The 16,644-nt window shown below is 35.8% G+C and overlaps 6 protein-coding genes and 1 pseudogene across 12 annotated transcripts; 4 read left to right on the forward strand and 3 right to left on the reverse strand.

Annotated features, from left to right (window-relative positions):
* Positions 1 to 29: 29 nt before the first annotated feature.
* On the reverse strand, positions 30 to 1,565 carry Ing5 (inhibitor of growth protein 5). Of its 3 annotated transcripts, none has more exons than XM_088035565.1 (6): positions 1,365 to 1,565; positions 1,126 to 1,316; positions 922 to 1,078; positions 694 to 870; positions 449 to 597; positions 30 to 393 (listed from the first exon to the last, which is right to left on the reverse strand). In XM_088035565.1, exons 1-6 carry the CDS (start codon positions 1,399 to 1,401, stop codon positions 292 to 294), a joined length of 813 nt encoding a protein of 270 aa, XP_087891691.1. In that variant the 5' UTR covers positions 1,402 to 1,565; the 3' UTR covers positions 30 to 291. The 3 variants fall into 3 exon arrangements, with proteins under 3 accessions (XP_087891691.1, XP_087891692.1, XP_087891690.1); XM_088035566.1 differs by having other exon boundaries at positions 700 to 873; XM_088035564.1 differs by having other exon boundaries at positions 694 to 873.
* Positions 1,566 to 1,713: 148 nt separating this feature from the next.
* On the forward strand, positions 1,714 to 3,132 carry Hs2st (Heparan sulfate 2-O-sulfotransferase). Its single transcript, XM_088035563.1, has 3 exons — positions 1,714 to 2,029; positions 2,077 to 2,501; positions 2,553 to 3,132. Exons 1-3 carry the CDS (start codon positions 1,921 to 1,923, stop codon positions 3,012 to 3,014), a joined length of 996 nt encoding a protein of 331 aa, XP_087891689.1. The 5' UTR covers positions 1,714 to 1,920; the 3' UTR covers positions 3,015 to 3,132.
* Positions 3,133 to 5,958: 2,826 nt separating this feature from the next.
* Positions 5,959 to 6,748, reverse strand: LOC148174909 (inosine triphosphate pyrophosphatase). The gene has a single exon (XM_088035359.1). It carries the CDS (start codon positions 6,649 to 6,651, stop codon positions 6,091 to 6,093), a length of 561 nt encoding a protein of 186 aa, XP_087891485.1. The 5' UTR covers positions 6,652 to 6,748; the 3' UTR covers positions 5,959 to 6,090.
* A 58-nt stretch (positions 6,749 to 6,806) lies between these two features.
* LOC148174910 (U6 snRNA-associated Sm-like protein LSm6) lies at positions 6,807 to 7,260 on the forward strand. Its single transcript, XM_088035360.1, has 2 exons — positions 6,807 to 7,000; positions 7,056 to 7,260. Exons 1-2 carry the CDS (start codon positions 6,910 to 6,912, stop codon positions 7,202 to 7,204), a joined length of 240 nt encoding a protein of 79 aa, XP_087891486.1. The 5' UTR covers positions 6,807 to 6,909; the 3' UTR covers positions 7,205 to 7,260.
* On the forward strand, positions 7,072 to 13,010 carry LOC148174911 (solute carrier family 41 member 1-like). Of its 3 annotated transcripts, none has more exons than XM_088035358.1 (3): positions 7,072 to 7,160; positions 11,426 to 11,536; positions 11,583 to 13,010. In XM_088035358.1, exons 2-3 carry the CDS (start codon positions 11,450 to 11,452, stop codon positions 12,924 to 12,926), a joined length of 1,431 nt encoding a protein of 476 aa, XP_087891484.1. In that variant the 5' UTR covers positions 7,072 to 7,160; positions 11,426 to 11,449; the 3' UTR covers positions 12,927 to 13,010. The 3 variants fall into 3 exon arrangements, with proteins under 3 accessions (XP_087891484.1, XP_087891483.1, XP_087891482.1); XM_088035357.1 differs by lacking the exon at positions 7,072 to 7,160 and adding an exon at positions 10,359 to 10,438; XM_088035356.1 differs by lacking the exon at positions 7,072 to 7,160 and adding an exon at positions 11,151 to 11,378.
* On the reverse strand, positions 7,254 to 9,153 carry LOC148174912 (uncharacterized; annotated as a pseudogene). The gene is made up of 3 exons (XR_015770095.1): positions 7,900 to 9,153; positions 7,397 to 7,855; positions 7,254 to 7,348 (listed from the first exon to the last, which is right to left on the reverse strand). The product of XR_015770095.1 is annotated as an uncharacterized LOC148174912 (transcript).
* Positions 13,011 to 13,135: 125 nt separating the features above from the next.
* LOC148174913 (solute carrier family 41 member 1-like) lies at positions 13,136 to 16,423 on the forward strand. 2 transcript variants are annotated; one of them, XM_088035354.1, is made up of 5 exons: positions 13,136 to 13,368; positions 14,558 to 14,873; positions 14,923 to 15,102; positions 15,154 to 15,445; positions 15,497 to 16,423. In XM_088035354.1, the coding sequence occupies exons 1-5, from the start codon at positions 13,358 to 13,360 to the stop codon at positions 16,201 to 16,203; spliced, it is 1,506 nt and encodes a 501-aa protein (XP_087891480.1). In that variant the 5' UTR covers positions 13,136 to 13,357; the 3' UTR covers positions 16,204 to 16,423. The 2 variants fall into 2 exon arrangements, with proteins under 2 accessions (XP_087891480.1, XP_087891481.1); XM_088035355.1 differs by lacking the exon at positions 13,136 to 13,368 and adding an exon at positions 14,368 to 14,508.
* Positions 16,424 to 16,644: the final 221 nt, after the last annotated feature.

A 16,644-nucleotide genomic window follows, 5' to 3' on the forward strand; every position in this document is an offset into this window, starting at 1 on the left:
TTTGAAGAAACAAGAAAAAACAATTTGAATTTTGCTTAAGACTTTAATAAAATCATTCAATCAACGTGTATTACAAAATGCCAACAATAAAATAAAATCTCAACGCATTTACACTTTGTAACGCAATTTGGATGAATTTAAATGATCCATTTCAAATATTTTAGTAATTCCAGGTATTACCAAAATTCAAACAAAGTAATATTTTAACATATTTTATACACAAGTCTTGTGTCAATTAACTAATGAGTTCAAACAATATAAAATTAAAAAATTGCCTACAATACTTTTTCTTTACTTCTTTTTTCTATCATGTGTACATTTCGGACAATACCATTTCCCCTTGGGCTTTGTTGTGAGACCAACACACGCAAAGTGAAACCACTCAATTGGACACTATAAAAAAATATAGGTACAAAAAATGTGACCACAAAAAGATGCAAATTCTTACATCAGGATTGTCACAACCAATCATTTCTCCATAAGAAACTTGGTGACATAAGCAGTAAGTTGGTTCATTTGGATCTACAGGCATATCTAATACATCGCTTGGATGAGCAATGCCAGCTAAACCAGGTAATACTGATACTGAGTCAACAGCTAAAATAAAATAAGAGTTATATGGATAGAATACTAATCCTAATCTAATGAATATGTGCAATGATAAGAGAATAAGTGATATGAGATGATACCGACCCTCACCTGAGGCAGTTTTGCCTCCACTGCCTGAGTTACTGCCACCATTTCCAGCAGAACCTGAGCCTTTCTGCTTCTTTTTCTTTGATCCTCTAATGGTGCCTGCCGAGTCCTCCTCGCTGGAGTTTCCTGGACGCTTTTTCTTCTCAGTTTTGCCATCTTTGGTTTTCTTGCGACCTTCTAAGAAGTTATAACTTACTTTGAAGATTTGAGATTTTAGATACTCACTTTTACCAACTGATGGCTCGTCTTGATTCCGTGAATTCAGAGCTTTGTCCTGAATTTCAGACTCAAACCGCGCCAGGTCATTATCTAGCCTTCTAATGTGCTTATCCACTAATTCATAAGTTTGTATAGCTAATTGTACTTTATCATCTCCCAGTTCCTTAAAATCAACTTATTAGATTTAAAATTAATTCATTGGCGAGTTACTTTTGCTTTGTTGAATAACGACTGGATTTTGTCCAACTGTTCTTTTTTTTCATCAGCTGTAATTGTCTTTTGATTGCGTAAGTAATTATCCGCTAAAGAGTCAATATTTTGCATTAAACCTTGAGCTCGAGAGTCTAGATCTCTCATTAAAGTAAAGTTTCGTTGTAGCTCAATGGGTAAATGCTCCAAACCTTAAATGTTTGATTATGAATGAAAGTTTCAGAGGTTAAACTACTTACTATCTAAATAATGTTCTAAATACAGCGCCGATGTCATTTTCGCAGTACTTCTTCACAAACAAACAATAAATCAAACGTTGCATTAATTTTAGGCGGTGAATCGAACATAAATATCAACAAATTTCAATATGTTGACAATCGGACAAGACAATGACAGCGCAGACACCTGTCATAGTGGTACCAACATGAATCTCCGATATAGAAGAGAAATTCCCTAACTAAAAATCCTCAATTTTATTTAAAATAATGAAATGTAATTAAAAGATGGGGTCTTGAAATTCATAATATGGTTTATGACGGACGGTGATTGAGAAAGAATGAAGACATGTTACTTCATATTTGTCGATCAACCTTCAATGTTTTTATCTGTCAATGTCAAATTTGACAGTTAAGCCCCCGCCTCCACATAACCAAAAAAAATCATGTAACAGCAAAATAATGTAAACAAAACTATGGTGTTTTTATGGCAATTTTTTGTGTTAATTATGTAACATGATGATATGACAATCTGGGCCTCGTTAAAACTTGTCTCAAAATTATTGCACCACTTGCAGAGATGACAAATATCAAGTTAGGCTTTTTCTTGACGATATTTGTTATGAGCGTCATTGCTATACTTTATCAGATGCAGATTGCTAGAATCCAAGAAAAATTATTTTACTTAGGTGAGTGTTGAGTTGACACGATCGTGTTCATAATGTTTTTTTAACAGAGATTATTCAAAATCAAAATGAACACAAGTCTGAGAAACAATCCTCCCTCACCGACAATATAGTCGTAATATACAATCGAGTTCCAAAGACGGGCTCCACCAGTTTTATAGGTGTAGCATACGATTTATGTAAAAAGAATAAATTCCATGTATTACATGTAAACATAACTGCCAATAATCATGTACTGTCTTTGAATAATCAGCATAGTTTCGTTAAAAATGTCACTAATTGGGACATTATGAAACCGGCTGTTTATCATGGACATTTTGCATTTATAGACTTCGGTAAATTCGGAGTTCCAAAGCCGCTTTTTATTAATATTTTACGTAAACCTCTTGACAGATTCATCTCTTACTACTATTTTGTCCGGTATGGAGACAACTACCGACCATACTTAGTGCGTCGCAAACATGGCAACACTATGGTAAACTCACTTTTTGATCAACCACCAAAAACTTTACGTTTTTTTTTCTAGTCTTTTGATGAGTGTGTAGAAAAAAGCTTACCAGACTGTGATCCAACTCATATGTGGCTTCAAATTCCCTTCCTTTGTGGCCATGCCTCAAATTGTTGGAAACCCGGGAACAAATGGGCTTTGATGGAAGCCAAAAAGAACTTAGTCAACAATTACTTGTTGGTTGGAGTTACAGATGAGATTGGAGACTTTGTTGCAATATTAGAACAGACATTACCTAGAATATTTAAAGGAGCTGTGGACCATTACTTAACGAGCAACAAGTCGCACTTGCGACAAACTGTCCAGAAGGATGTGCCCTCTGCTAAGACCATTAAGAAGATACAGGAGAGTCCGATCTGGCAGATGGAAAATGAGTTGTATGAGTTTGCTTTGGACCAATTCCATTTTGTTAAGAAACAAACGTTGAAGAATAAAGCGCAGAATGTCATGTATGAGAAGATTAGACCTAAAGTGAACTGAAGATAGATTTTCTGTTAAGGATTATTCTAAATATTTATTTATTTGATATTTTATTTTTAAATGAGTACATTACATACATACATTGTCTTTTTAATAAATAAAAATATGTACATATTTACTTACGTATTTCGTTTTTTATTTATGAGGTTTCCGATTAGTTCCTTTAGTTATATGGATGAATATGTTAGATGTGCATTGATAAACTAAGAAAAACTTTTTTGGCCCGGCGCATCCACCATTATTAATTGAAAAGAAAAATTCTAAAATCGTTTATTGTTTAGAAAGAACAGAAATGGATGTGTTGTATACAGAGTGATGAAAAAAGACACCCATGAGTGGAAACCATCTCAGAAATCAAAGCAAAATTAATTTAAACCCATTCCTTTTTACAATATGGATTTTTTCAAAAGAAAAACTTGACAATGCAGCTACACCCTTTCTAATCAAATTTTACATTCGGCAGTCTCCGTAACTAGCAACTAATACTAAAAGCTTCACAATGTTGCAACATTGAAAATTTTTTACAAAGCCAAGAAATGGTACTTTCAAAAGTTTAAGAAACTTGCTTTAAAGCAGTTTTTGTTCTTTTTTTGATACAAAATATAATTATTTGTAAAAATGTGAAGTCTAACAATGAAATTGTTATAAAAAGTTTAAAAGAGCTTCTATCTTGGTTAGTTTTCAATTTTGGGCTCAGGAAAGAATTTGCTGGAACATGCTAGGTATCTAGCTGAATACTACAAGATTATTCAAGTTTTTTCATATTTTATTGATTAAATGTGCAAATGAGAATGAACTTTCCAAGATCCAAAGTCCTTTAATAATAAATTTATTGTCCAATCTTGGTGTATTTCGTAAATATTAGGTAACAATCATTAGGAAAATGTTTTAGAAAATTACTCTAATTAGCAGCATGAATTTTTAATACCAAAAAGAAAAAGCTAGGAATTTTATTTTCGGTTTGTATTTGTACTAATTTATCTTCGACTTAACCATTAAACGTATAGTCGTTTATCATAATATTATAAGTAGTACTTATTATAACTATTCTATTTTGAATATATTTTGGGTAATAGTTATACATATAAATAAACTGATCTATTTGTTTTTATACCAATTCGTCTTGTAAGCGCGGGGTGCCATTTCTTAATCAAATGGAGTACCGAGAGAAAAAAAACATGTCAGGTAAAATGGTTCTTATATTATGGTAACAAATTTGCATTTGAATTCCTTTCAGGTGATGCTTTAAGCGTCGTGAAATTTTTAACATCGGACATTTTTCAAACAAGATTACTCAAGATGTATGCTATTGCAACACTCATAATTCATGGATTCATAATGATAATAGGATCTTACTATTTTATTTACGTTCTCCCGGGTGAAGAATTCATAAAATTTACTCCTGTGTACTTCGGAACTTTTTATGTAATAATAGAGGATAACTCTAATCGTTTTTACAAATTTATTGTAGCTTCTTTTGGCAATCTTTACCATTCTATTTAAGAATAACATGATCTCGAACATCAATGGTGATATTCCATTATGGTCGTTCGATACCGCCGGTGAAAAGACTTACAAACAGTTAAAACTTGAAGCTATAATTTCAAATATTTGGGTTTTTTCCACATTTTTGCTAGGCCACTTTGCGAGTTTTTTGTTGATGTGGGGTCATTCCCACGATACTGAAATGATTTTTAGTTTTCGACTATTTGAAGATTGGTTTCCAGAACATACAAAACTGTTAAGATGGATCGTGAAGAGTACATTTCCAATTGGAGCACATCTTTTAATAGTTCATGTTTATCAACTTGTTTATTTTATTCAACACTTCAGATTTCAAATGGTTTTGTTTCGGGAGCACGTGGTCCATATTGCAGACATTCCCGAAAATAGTACAGAAGAAGAGTTGTTTTATGAGAGTGATTATCAGGAACAAATTAATAAGAGGCTCATTTTTTGTGCTAAAAGATACGAAGAACTTATAAGGTAATATGTTTAATTTTGCTTTAAATGTACTAAAGTATGTCATTTTGTAGAATGTATCTTGTGAAAGTTGAGGAATTTAAGAATCTGATTGCGCCGTTTGCGATTTGTGGTTGTGCCTTAGGAATAGGAATATTTCTCTACATTTTTTCTGTAAGTACAAAAATCAGTAACATATATTTGGAAAAATATAATTTTAGGGGGATTTATTAGACAAAGAATATTACATTCCGATAGGTATTGTTATTATTACTACTTATATGACTTTTTTGGCTACAATGTACATCTGCCAAGCTGCTGAAACTGAAGTACCATCATTCAACTTCGTTTTCTAACTAAATAAGTTAATCTTTGATCGTAGGCAGACGATTTAGCCGACTCACTTATTGAAATCAACTGGTACAATTTCAATAAACAAAATAAACTCATTTATTTAATATTTCTGATAAATATAATGAAAGTACGTCGAGTGCAATTTTCCGAAAATTATTCCGTCAACTACGAACTCGGTATTGTTGTAAGTGGTACCGTCGATATGTCTTTTTATGTAATTTAATTTTGTTATTACATTGCAGATTGGTAGGAATGTTTATTCTATCTTAACGGTGGTAATAAATTTAAAAAATGAGAAAATTGGAAAGATATAAGAAGTGAAGTTTTTTCGTGATTTTTAAATTCTAAATGTTTCACATTGTTTACGAATTTCAATAATTTTACATTAAATCCAACATTTTCTTAGAACTAAATTTAATTCGTGAAATTTTTGCACGATCACAGCATATAATTCATTAATTTTAAGTCATCGAGATAAAAGTAAGAAAAATAAAATAACACATTTAATAGAAACTATTCTTAAAGTCACCGTGCACAATATGTAATAAATGCTTTAAATTGTGCTAAATAAAGTGTCCACAAATTAATTTGAATTTTTGTATAATTACAGGCGAAAATAAAATACAAATTCTTATTAATATTTTATTGTTACACTATGCATCTTTTTAATATACATATTTAGAACTTCAGTACTCCTGTACTTTTCTATTTAATTACGTATTAGACAGTACCGGTAAACTCTATTAATTAATTTTTGTGACTAACTTATAAAGTAAGACTTCAGAGCATCTAACGCTTTATACCTATGCGAAATTGTATTCTTTTCCGCCTTTGACATCTCTGCATAAGTTTGATTATAACCAGCAGGTTGAAAGCAACAATCCCACCCAAAATCTCTGCCCCCCCTTGGCATCACAATTTCTCCATCAGTTCTACCTTGAAACAAAAGTACTTCATCCCCTTCTTCTCCCGGATGAAACGCAAAAGTACAAACAGCTTGAGCACTCTTATCTTCAAAACCAGCCAATATTTTATTCAACCCTTCAGGTTGCAGCTTTTCAAGAAACCATTTAATGTATGGACCAGGTAAACCATTTAAAGCATTAAAACACAGACAGGTGTCTTCGACGAAACAGGGGCCTTTGATTATTTTGTACGCAGCTTGACATTTTTTCTTGCATATTTCGTCTACTTCGCCCTGAAGTTCGGGGAGGTCCACTTTCTGACTCACCACTTGACGAGGGAAGCTTGACCCAAGAATTGCCACAACTTCTTCAAGCTTTTTTGCGTTGCCGGTGACAAAAGTGAGTGGTTTAGACATGATTATGTTGTTTAATTCATTACTGAAAAATATGAAATTTTAAGGTTAAATGATAACGTCAAAAAGTAGGGTTATAGCACGTGATGACAAACGACTGACAACCTATAGACGTTAAATTTTTATATTTCTAGGGATTTTAGTTCTAAAACGCATATAGCGCTACCTGGTTTTTGCCGGTTTGTCAAGGTCACATCGTTATTTGTCAAAAAAACTTTTACTTCCAAGTTTTTACCATTATAATTCAGATTCACATTAAATATGAGTCGAAAAGAAGCTCTTTCTTCTTTTATTCAACAAATCCATGCTCGCCCTGTCGTGGTAAAGTTGAATAGTGGAGTCGATTACAGAGGTGAGGTTATGTTTACTTGTCAAACTTTTATTAAAATTAAATTTAAATGTTTTAGGCGTTTTGGCTTGTCTCGACGGGTACATGAACATAGCCCTGGAGCAGACCGAAGAGTATGTGAACGGACAACTAAAGAATAAATTTGGCGATGCTTTTATCAGGGGTAACAATGTTCTTTATATTAGCACCCAAAAACGTAGAATTTAAGTATACTTTATCGCTCATTTTGTAATAAAAAACCAATTGAAACATCAAATTAAAAATCATTTAATAGCGCGCACTGGTCAATCCTGGAAGAATTTGAGTATAACTGAAAGAGCTCATTGTCAGTCAAACATTGCTGTTTTTTTTCTAAAATTTGGAGTTTAAAATATTATGATACAATTTATAATAACTCACTTCTATTCCGTATTTTGCTGCAATCTTTTTTCTTTCGAGCGATCGTTGAAAACAGGGCTGCGGTTTGGTAGTACTCGCAAATAAACGGGAGCTTAATTTTGCAATTTATAGCTCTCCAGGTTCTGTCAACATCTAACATAACGCAATCTTCTTTGTTTCGGTGGGGGCGGGGATGGCCCACCGCCCACGCTCTATAATTACTGCAAGTTAGGAAATTGCCGTTGGGAGTACGAAACGTGCCCTCCATCTCCAGGTCATCCAGTCCCACATAGGCCGCTTTATACCAATTAGTCATTGGTTTTAACATGTTGGCTAAAGCGTTTGTCCGAAATTCGCTTAAAATGTCGGCTAAGTCAGCCCCTAAGTTCTGGCAGTAGACGATTGCGTCGGTGTAGTTCTTTTTTTCTTGGATGAGCGCGAAGAGGCCAACAGATTTGATGCAGGCGGCATTAGCAGTGGCTAAAATTCATAAGTTGTTAAATTATTATTAGGTTCAAACTTACAATTAAAATTGGCATATGCTGTGTAATAGTCGAACTCTGGATCGAAAACTAGACTCGAACTATTTCCAACTTCTGGACATCCAAGAACCTGACAATTTCTATTCCATCGGTTTTGGGTATCATTACTCTGACTCTGTGGAGCGAAATTGAAGGCAAGACCATTTTTATCTCGGGCGTGTTTCATGCAGTCACCCAAAGTCTCAAAACTCCTCCAAGAAACAGCGGGCAATTTCGACTTGAAACAACTTTCACCTCTGTAAAAACGCGTAAACTTTGTCTCGGGCAAACAACGTTTTATCCCTAAAACACACGAAAAATTTAAAGAAAGCATCAGCAGAGTAACTCGCATGTTGTTTTATTAAAAAATTTCGAAAATACAAAGCACCGGAAAAAACTGTCGGAAATGTAGTTCTAGAACGACATAATGGTGGAATCGAGTTCCTGGGACTGAGCGTAGTCCGACTCTGCCGTAATTTTACTCTTTGTGGTGATTCGAACTGATATTGCGGTTTCAATTTTGGTGTAGACATCATTTGGATCTTCGTGACAACGAATCTGCAAAAGAAACTGTTGATTTTGCTTTTGAAGGAATTTGTTACTTTTTCGATTTTGCTGCCGAATCTAGAGGTGCCTTCTTTAACCTCTTTTAAGTAAGAAATAATGAGCCTTTTAATCGTCTCATCATCAAAGCGACCTTCAGTTTTCTGTAGTTTCCGACTCACCAATACTGGAAGGTCCCCAGTCAAGTGAATAATCACGTCGACGTTATCAATCTCTTTGATGAAAAGCGCCGCCTGTTTGCTGTTCCTCGGGAAATTATTAATGACGTACCCTTTACAATTCGCTGACTTCTTCAACATGTCTTCTTTGATCAAATCAATGACGATATAATCCGGGATTTTTTTTCCACGGTGATGGAGAGCCTCGTTGATAAGTCGTCCTCTATCAGTATCCTTATCAGATTCGTCCCGAAGCAATCCAGCAACTCTAATGTGTGAAAACTCCAGATTTTCTGTTAGGAGCTTAGCTTGGGTGGTACGACCGGAACCTGGAGCACCCACCAACCAGATGATGGGCAAAGATTTGGACTTGATGGGCGTCATATCGTAACGGAGTCTTTGTAAAGGCGGCTCCTGCTGTAGGGAAAAGTGAAGTTTGAGAGACTTGAAAGTGATCTTACTTCGTCGATGCAAGAGAAAATGCCGCCCATGTTCACTTGTAGCTATTTTTGAGGTTTATAAGTAGACATGAAAGTGTTCGGAATGTCAAATTATTTGAGACATGGCTGCCTTGAGTAGTTTTTGATATTCTGTTTTAGTTCATTTTTCCAGACTTGGTGCGATAGAATTTTAGTGTTTGTTGATTCTTTTAATCTATTATTTCATTATATAGAATATAATAATAAAAAGTTTTCAAGTCTGAGTTTCCTAAATTTCTTGTTTTCAAGTTTAGGAAACCCAATCTTGTTTGTTTTTCCAAAGAAAATTCTTGTTTAGACATAACAGGAGCAGTGGGAATTTTAACAAATAGCCACTAAAATGACGCAATAAATCCCCCGTGAGACAGGGTATATGTATCCGGCAAAACATTCAAAGCGCATATATTAGGCAACCAATCTCGATCAGTTCCCAACTGAACCAGCATTTACCCTTTACTGGTCAACGAGAAAACTCATTTCTGAGACAGTTTTTCACCCTGAAATTTCACGCCTGAAGGGGTTGGACCGGATTCAATGTCAAAGGGACCATAAAATATGTCCAAAGTGGTAATTAAAAAAACATAAACGAGAGGTCTTGAGCTATGTAAAATACGGAAAGAGACGCACAAAAAGTGTAATAATATGAAGAGTAATAAGTTGGTCCAATTCCGTTCAAAAACCATGGTATGAACAGAATATGCATCTAACAATACAATTTTTTGAGATCTGAGTTTCTCTTACACTAAATTAAACTTCCATCTGCTATTTGAACCTTCTGTTGAACAATGCTACAATGGTAGGTAATTTTTACCAAGAAAGGACGTAATCACAGTAGTCAAGAGACTACTCAGTAGCGGGTTGCAAATATATTTCGAGCAGTTTTTGCGACGTTTATTTTCAAAATCTTGTCCCAAAAGAGCATAGAAAACTCGTTTTTTTTTCTGAATTTCTTTACCAACATATTTTTAAATCATTTGGAATAAAGTTTTCAACATTCGAGTAAAAAAAGTAGGAGTGCGATTAGAAATGAAGATAGTCAACAATTCTCATGCGTTATCGAAATTTTTTATGAAATCATCCAACAATGACTGTTAAAACACACCTGTTTCTTATGAAAAAAATAATTTCTTAAAACAAAAAGCTTCATCTTTTTCAACTTTTTTTGTTAAACATTTTCACAGTATTTTCAAAAATAACATTTTGTTTTCTTTACTTTGTTACCGCCTCTGATCTCTGATATTTGGAACACGTTAACCGGCTTGGTATATTTAGACACGAAGCGCTCTATTTTTAAACAATAATTCGAGTTGTTTCATTGCTTTATTGCTACAATAAGCTGCCGTAAGTTCTCATTGGAGTGCAGATTTGAGCCCCTTTCCTGCTTTTAAAAAATGCCAGAAGCATTCGTATACAGCATCTCTAAAATAGTTTGTCAAAATTCTTAAAATTGTCGAATTTGGTGTGAAAAAATACGATTTTCCTTAATGCGTTTTAAACATTCCGATAAGCACGACAAGACAATGTGCGGTTAAATTTTAATTGCTAAAAAAAACAATGTTACGTACGACGTCACTGCTGTGAAAAATTCCTCAAATTTTGAAGCCCACCCAAATGACGTCATAGTGTTGCCAACAAACAAAAAATACAGTTGGTGACATTTTTAAAATCAGTGTTTTCCCCGTCAAGCTGCTGTGTCAATACGATTTTTATCACTAACATTCTCTACCAATCAATCAACCTTTGTACATTATTAATAAAAGTCGTTTTAATTTGTTGTTAATTTTTAAATTAACTTTACGAGAGATTAAAACCCAGACGATTAATCATCGATTTATTGTGATTACCTGTAATTGCGTGTGAGTTTATCGTAGTCAAGTCGAAGTTTCTCAATAAATTAATAAATTGTATCGATACTTTTGAAAATGTTTTTATTTAATTTTAGTCGTACTGTTCATTTTGGTTGCAAGTAAGTTATTTATGGACTTTAATCGTGCATGAAACCATTGCAGTCGCCTTTCGATAAGAAATAATCGGAAAATTGATAAGATTGATAGCCGCAAGGTTATAAATTCAAGCGCGCCTAGAGACTTTTTACATTCGTTGGCACGCTTGTTAACTGTCAGTTTGACGTTTTCTGTTGCAATGTTTTGGATTCTTTACAATTTAATTTGTGTACGTGTAAGCCGACTCCACTGTTTATTTTTTAACTAAAAATTTAACTATCTTTCGATAACTGTTGTGGATGTGAAATGTACAAAATGCAGAATAAAATGTTTTTGAGGTTAGTTGTCAAAGTGACAGCCCCAATAGTCACCGACTTTTTTACAGGAATCGTTGTAACATCAACGTGAAATGGATCGGAAGTCGAACGTAAAACGTCGTAAACACAGACGAAAAATTGATGGCTCATCCAACATGAACCAGAAATATCAAGAACTGGTAAGAATGAATTTTTACTAAGTTGATTGTAACGTGGAGGTTGTAGTGGGACGAAGAAGGTAGTTCTGACACTTGCACGTTGCTTGAAAAAAATGCAGTTCCGCCTGAAGTTGTGACACTACAAAAAGAATCGTTATGGGAGACTGCCATTCAGATGTTCATCCCTTTTCTGCTGGCAGGGTTTGGGATGGTCGCCGCGAGTTTACTGCTAGATAAAGTTCAACATTGGACTGTGTACCAAGAAGTCTCAGAAGTCTACATTTTAGTCCCGGCGTTGTTGGGGTTAAAAGGCAATCTAGAGATGACTCTCTCATCAAGGCTTTCAACCTATGCAAATTTGGGGCACCTAGACACACGCCAACAAATGTTAAGTTTGGTGGTTGGGAACTTAGCTCTCATTCTGTGTCAAGCCATTGTTGTGGGGTTTTTAGCGTCATTAGCCGCAGTCATCTTCGGGTGGGTGCCATCAGGTGTGATTAACGTAAATCACGCACTTTTACTATGTGCCAGTAGTATTGTTACGGCTTTTGGGGCCAGTTTCATCTTAGGTTTAGTCATGGTTGGGGTGATACTTTTCTCACGACACTTTAAAATCAACCCTGATAATGTTGCAACACCTATTGCTGCAAGTTTGGGGGATCTTACAACCCTTACTTGTTTATCATGGTTGGCGTCGTTATTTTATGATACCATGGACTCCCATCCATGGTTTACTACAGTTATTATAATTGTTGGACTGATTTTAGTGCCAGTATGGGCTTGGATTGCTAGCCGAAACGAACATTCACGTACTGTTTTGTTTAGTGGTTGGTCGCCTGTTATCGCTGCTATGATTATTAGCAGTATCGGGGGGCTGATTTTAGATTTTACGGTCTCACAGTATAAAGGTGTGGCAGTATTTCAACTAGTCATTAATGGAGTTGGTGGAAATTTAGTTGCTGTTCAAGCAAGTCGAATTTCTACCGAATTACATAGCAAGGCAAAACCTGGAAAACTGCCTAGCAATATGCAAGTTTGTGTTAGTCCCTGCTCAGCTTTCTGTGATAGTACCACTACAAATCACGCAGGGACTGCCCGAATGCTCACTATGATGGTCATACCAGGACATCTAATTTTTTCTTATACGATAAGTTATCTTCAAGCTGGTCATACCTCTTTTACTTTGATTTTTATGGTGGTTTATTTAATAGCAGCCCTTCTTCAAGTCATGTTATTGTTATATATTGCCCAAGTAATGACTCTCAGCATGTGGAAACACCACGTGGACCCTGACAACTCAGCGATTCCCTATTTGACAGCGTTGGGTGATTTGCTCGGTACGCTACTGCTCGGAATCGCCTTCCAATTTTTGTTCCTAATCGGTGACCGCGACAGCGATGTTGGTGACTAAGAAAACAACAAACTATCGGTTGGCTTATTGGTGCTATCCTCTTGTATATAAAAGGAAAATAAATTTTCTATTTCATGTACCAAAGCGTCTTTTTTCCACTCGCAAACTCAAGGCTCTCACTCAGCAAATTCATGAGCCATTTTCACGCATTTAAACGACGCTATGAGGGCGTAATAGTATAATGACCATAATAACTTGTGGCTATTGCTGGACAATTGCGCAGAAAGCAGTTTGGAGTAAGACTTACAATTGTAAGGTACACCAAAAACATTCCAAGAACTCAGAAACTGTCTTATTCCAACTCGCGCTCACCTAATTACGTAAAACGTCATAAATCTAAGTGTCCGAGAGTATAAATGTATTCCCACGAGAACTATGGATTATAAACGACCCCAACATATTCGTGCTAGAAGAAACAAGAAGAGCTGCAGATGACCACGGGGTAAGTCTTTATCTCCTCATCAAACTTCGACATGATTTCAAGTCTGTGTCAGAAGTTGACTTACTTTTTACTAGAGCACAGGAAATTTGCTATTAGATCCAATAGGCGCTATCAAATTATCTAGCACCTTACCCGCCAAACTTTCCAGATTTAAATCCTCTTGCTCTCAAAATTTCCCATCGCCCACATTTTTAACGCATTTCGGCGTGTTTGATAACTAGCTAATTATTTCATAAAAGCTGGCAAACTTAATACGTAAAATTGTATCTTCAAGGCGACTTAATGAAATTGTCGGCCTGAACATTATTTAGCTGTTTTGGCATTACAAACACTTCTTACCTCATCTAAGTTTCAGCGTACGTAATAAATTACTTTTTAACTATAAATTACTTCCGTTAGACAATTCTATTAGCAAAAAGTTCGTAATTACACACACTATCGTCATTTTGAGTTTCGTAACGTTGATGACAATGTTTGCCGGTTTTTGTGTTCGGAACCTTAAATTAGTTCCGCGCTCAGTGATTTCGTTATCGTTCGCTAGTTTCAAATTCTAGATGACACTGTCTTTAAATTGTTGCCTATAAATGATGTAAGGACGTTTCAATGTTTTTTTTTCTTTCACAAAAAACTTTTAGTTCACCAATTTAATTATTTACTAAATCACGCAACGCAATAAACAATTAACAGCGCCCCAAGTTTTCCCAAAAGTTTATTTATGTATTATTAAATCGAAGTGCCGAAAGTAATTTCTCTAGTACCATCTAATTCGGTTTTGAACTTGACTAGTTTAGTTTGCATTCCTCTATAATTTAGTTCTTCTCAGTTAACTTAGTCTATAGATTAAGATTTAGCTTTTTTTTCTTGTGGTCGGTTAGGCGCCCTTCCAAAAACTAGTTATTGACCTCGCCCTTCCCGCCAATTCGCGTGATTTCTGACCTTTATATTGTCGTCATCCGTGCCCTTTACGCAGCCGTGTTGCCTGTAACAACCGGCGTCGAGACGTTTCTCATGACTCCAGACGTAGACAAAATCGATATCTTCAGTTCGTCACATGATGTAGTCGCGTGTATGTCTGTCGGGCCATCGAGCCTAAAAAATTGCCAAAACGCAACATAATCCAAACCCTTTTTATCACATTAGGTAGTAAAAGTAATGTTTTTCTTAATAGTTTAATAAAATGTGCTTTTAGTGAAGAAAACTATGGGTCAAAAGCCATGGGCAGTACCAATCATGTTCAGCTTTCGCGATCCTCAGAGACACCGAGCCCTTCAAGTGCCTTCGATGCCGGTCCTACAATAGATATGGAAATCACCCTTGTCAAGACTCCGCAAGAAAATGATAACGATAATGGAAGACTTCCAGATGTGGTTGTTGAAGCAAAGATCTATGACGATGAGGATCAGATACGGGAGACATATTTTTCGATCGCGATACAGGTTTTCATTCCTTTCTTGATTGCGGGATTTGGAATGGTTTTTGCAGGGCTCGTCCTTGATAGAATCCAGGTTTGTTTGCTTCAACCCTTAGAAAACAACCCCTGTCTCTTTTTTCTAGCACTGGCCAGTATTTGAAGAAATCACAGAACTAGTAATACTCATACCTGCACTTTTGGGCTTAAAGGGTAACCTGGAGATGACACTAGCGTCTAGGTTGTCTACACAAGCAAACCTTGGCCATATGGACACAGCTAAACAAAAAATAAATATTATTGTAGGCAATCTAATACTTATCCAGGTACCAACTCTTGAAATTAACGAGTGCCTAAACTAATTGTTAAATTTTCAGTGTCAGGCTATAGTTGTAGGGTTTTTGGGAGCCGTAGTCGCCGTTGTAATGGGTGCCATTAAAAGTTACGACGTTGAATTAGATCGTGCTTATCTTTTATGTGCCAGTAGTCTAGTGACAGTCTCCATAGCAAGTTTTGTCTTAGGTTTAATAACAGCAGGCGTTATCGTCTTGTCACGGCACGTTCACATCAATCCTGACAACGTCGCGACGCCGATAGCAGCCAGTTTAGGCGACATCACCTCGCTGACGCTACTATCGTGGGTTTCGACGGTTCTTTATGACTCTCTTGGTAAAAATCAAAGCAACGCTGTGGATCTCCTTTACCGCTGAAACTTTGTAGGTACTCAGGACTGGTTAGCACCCCTTATAATCGCCGGATACATCCTAGCGATCCCACTATGGGTGTGGATCGCCAAACACAACATCCACACTAAAGACGTCTTATACCACGGCTGGACTCCCGTCGTGGTGGCGATGTTAATAAGTTCAATGGGCGGCCTAATTCTCGATTTCATGGTGTCTCGATTTGAAGGAATCGCAGTTTTTCAACCTGTTATCAACGGCGTTGGAGGGAATCTCGTTGCAGTTCAAGCTAGTAGAATATCCACAGCCCTTCATAAGCAAGCAGAACTAGGAATTTTAACATCGGAATCAAACGTAGACGAAGATACTGTTATTTTCATATCACCAGTAACGAGCTTTTGTGGTAAAGGAGCACATTCCCGTACAACACGAGTTTTAATGTCAATGGTCATCCCTGGTCACGTCATCTTTATATACACCATTGATTACATGAAAGGTGGAGATACGTCTCTTAGCTCGTTATTTGTTGTAGTCTATTTATGTGCAGCTGTGATGCAAGTCGCGACTTTACTATACGTTGCGTACATAATGATACATTGGATGTGGAAGAAGAAAATTGATCCTGATAATTCTGCTATTCCATATTTAACTTCCATCGGAGATTTATTGGGGATTTCGTTATTGGCCATTGCTTTTCAGTTTTTGTATCTTGTTGCTGATCACGATACACCGGGTGATCGCTGAATGGAGTTTTAATAGAATAGACGCTGTTGGTGCAGCTGTTCCTTTACATACCTCTCTAACTTCTTTGTTGTGATAAACAAAAATGACAATAGCTAATTAGTATTATTGTCTTCGAACGACGAGAAGCGACTATCTTACAGTTAGATATATTATTTTAATATAGATCCCAATTTTCTGATATATCAATGTATTTTTTTCTTAGAATAAACAATGGCAACCATTTGGTTCTGATTTACCACCTAATCAAAAACAGAAGATACTAATTCCAGAAGTCAGATTTAGTCCAAATTAGTAAAAACTAATTGCCCGCTCTATTATTTTAAGAATGATTGACGACCCAAATTCTCGTGCGAGTAACCTTGAAAGCATCAATTTAAATATTTAGATATTTCCTTTTCTCCTACGACAGGAACCGGAGGTTCCCGTTTATTTAAAAAATGA

Source organism: Gnatocerus cornutus, chromosome 5 (assembly GCF_029298725.1).
Source record: "Gnatocerus cornutus isolate USDA-ARS CGAHR chromosome 5, icGnaCorn1.1, whole genome shotgun sequence".
NCBI classification, from domain to species: domain Eukaryota; kingdom Metazoa; phylum Arthropoda; class Insecta; order Coleoptera; family Tenebrionidae; genus Gnatocerus; species Gnatocerus cornutus.

Excerpts from the sequence above, each read along its gene's own strand:
- LOC148174911 (XM_088035358.1), top strand. The coding sequence starts at position 11,450 with ATGGATCGGAAGTCGAACGTAAAACGTCGTAAACACAGACGAAAAATT. Across the intron at positions 11,537-11,582 it reads ACCAGAAATATCAAGAACTG|TGGGACGAAGAAGGTAGTTC; the intron begins GTAAGAATGAAT and ends TGGAGGTTGTAG.
- LOC148174909 (XM_088035359.1), bottom strand. The coding sequence starts at position 6,651 with ATGTCTAAACCACTCACTTTTGTCACCGGCAACGCAAAAAAGCTTGAA.
- Ing5 (XM_088035564.1), bottom strand. The coding sequence starts at position 1,401 with ATGACATCGGCGCTGTATTTAGAACATTATTTAGATA. Across the intron at positions 874-921 it reads CGAGCCATCAGTTGGTAAAA|AAGGTCGCAAGAAAACCAAA; the intron begins GTGAGTATCTAA and ends ATAACTTCTTAG. Across the intron at positions 394-448 it reads TTGGTTGTGACAATCCTGAT|TGTCCAATTGAGTGGTTTCA; the intron begins GTAAGAATTTGC and ends ATTTTTTTATAG.
- LOC148174913 (XM_088035354.1), top strand. Across the intron at positions 14,874-14,922 it reads TCGTCCTTGATAGAATCCAG|CACTGGCCAGTATTTGAAGA; the intron begins GTTTGTTTGCTT and ends TCTTTTTTCTAG. Across the intron at positions 15,446-15,496 it reads GGTTCTTTATGACTCTCTTG|GTACTCAGGACTGGTTAGCA; the intron begins GTAAAAATCAAA and ends GAAACTTTGTAG.
- Hs2st (XM_088035563.1), top strand. The coding sequence starts at position 1,921 with ATGACAAATATCAAGTTAGGCTTTTTCTTGACGATATTTGTTATGAGC. Across the intron at positions 2,030-2,076 it reads AGAAAAATTATTTTACTTAG|AGATTATTCAAAATCAAAAT; the intron begins GTGAGTGTTGAG and ends TTTTTTTAACAG. Across the intron at positions 2,502-2,552 it reads GCAAACATGGCAACACTATG|TCTTTTGATGAGTGTGTAGA; the intron begins GTAAACTCACTT and ends TTTTTTTTCTAG.
- LOC148174910 (XM_088035360.1), top strand. The coding sequence starts at position 6,910 with ATGAGTCGAAAAGAAGCTCTTTCTTCTTTTATTCAACAAATCCATGCT. Across the intron at positions 7,001-7,055 it reads TAGTGGAGTCGATTACAGAG|GCGTTTTGGCTTGTCTCGAC; the intron begins GTGAGGTTATGT and ends TAAATGTTTTAG.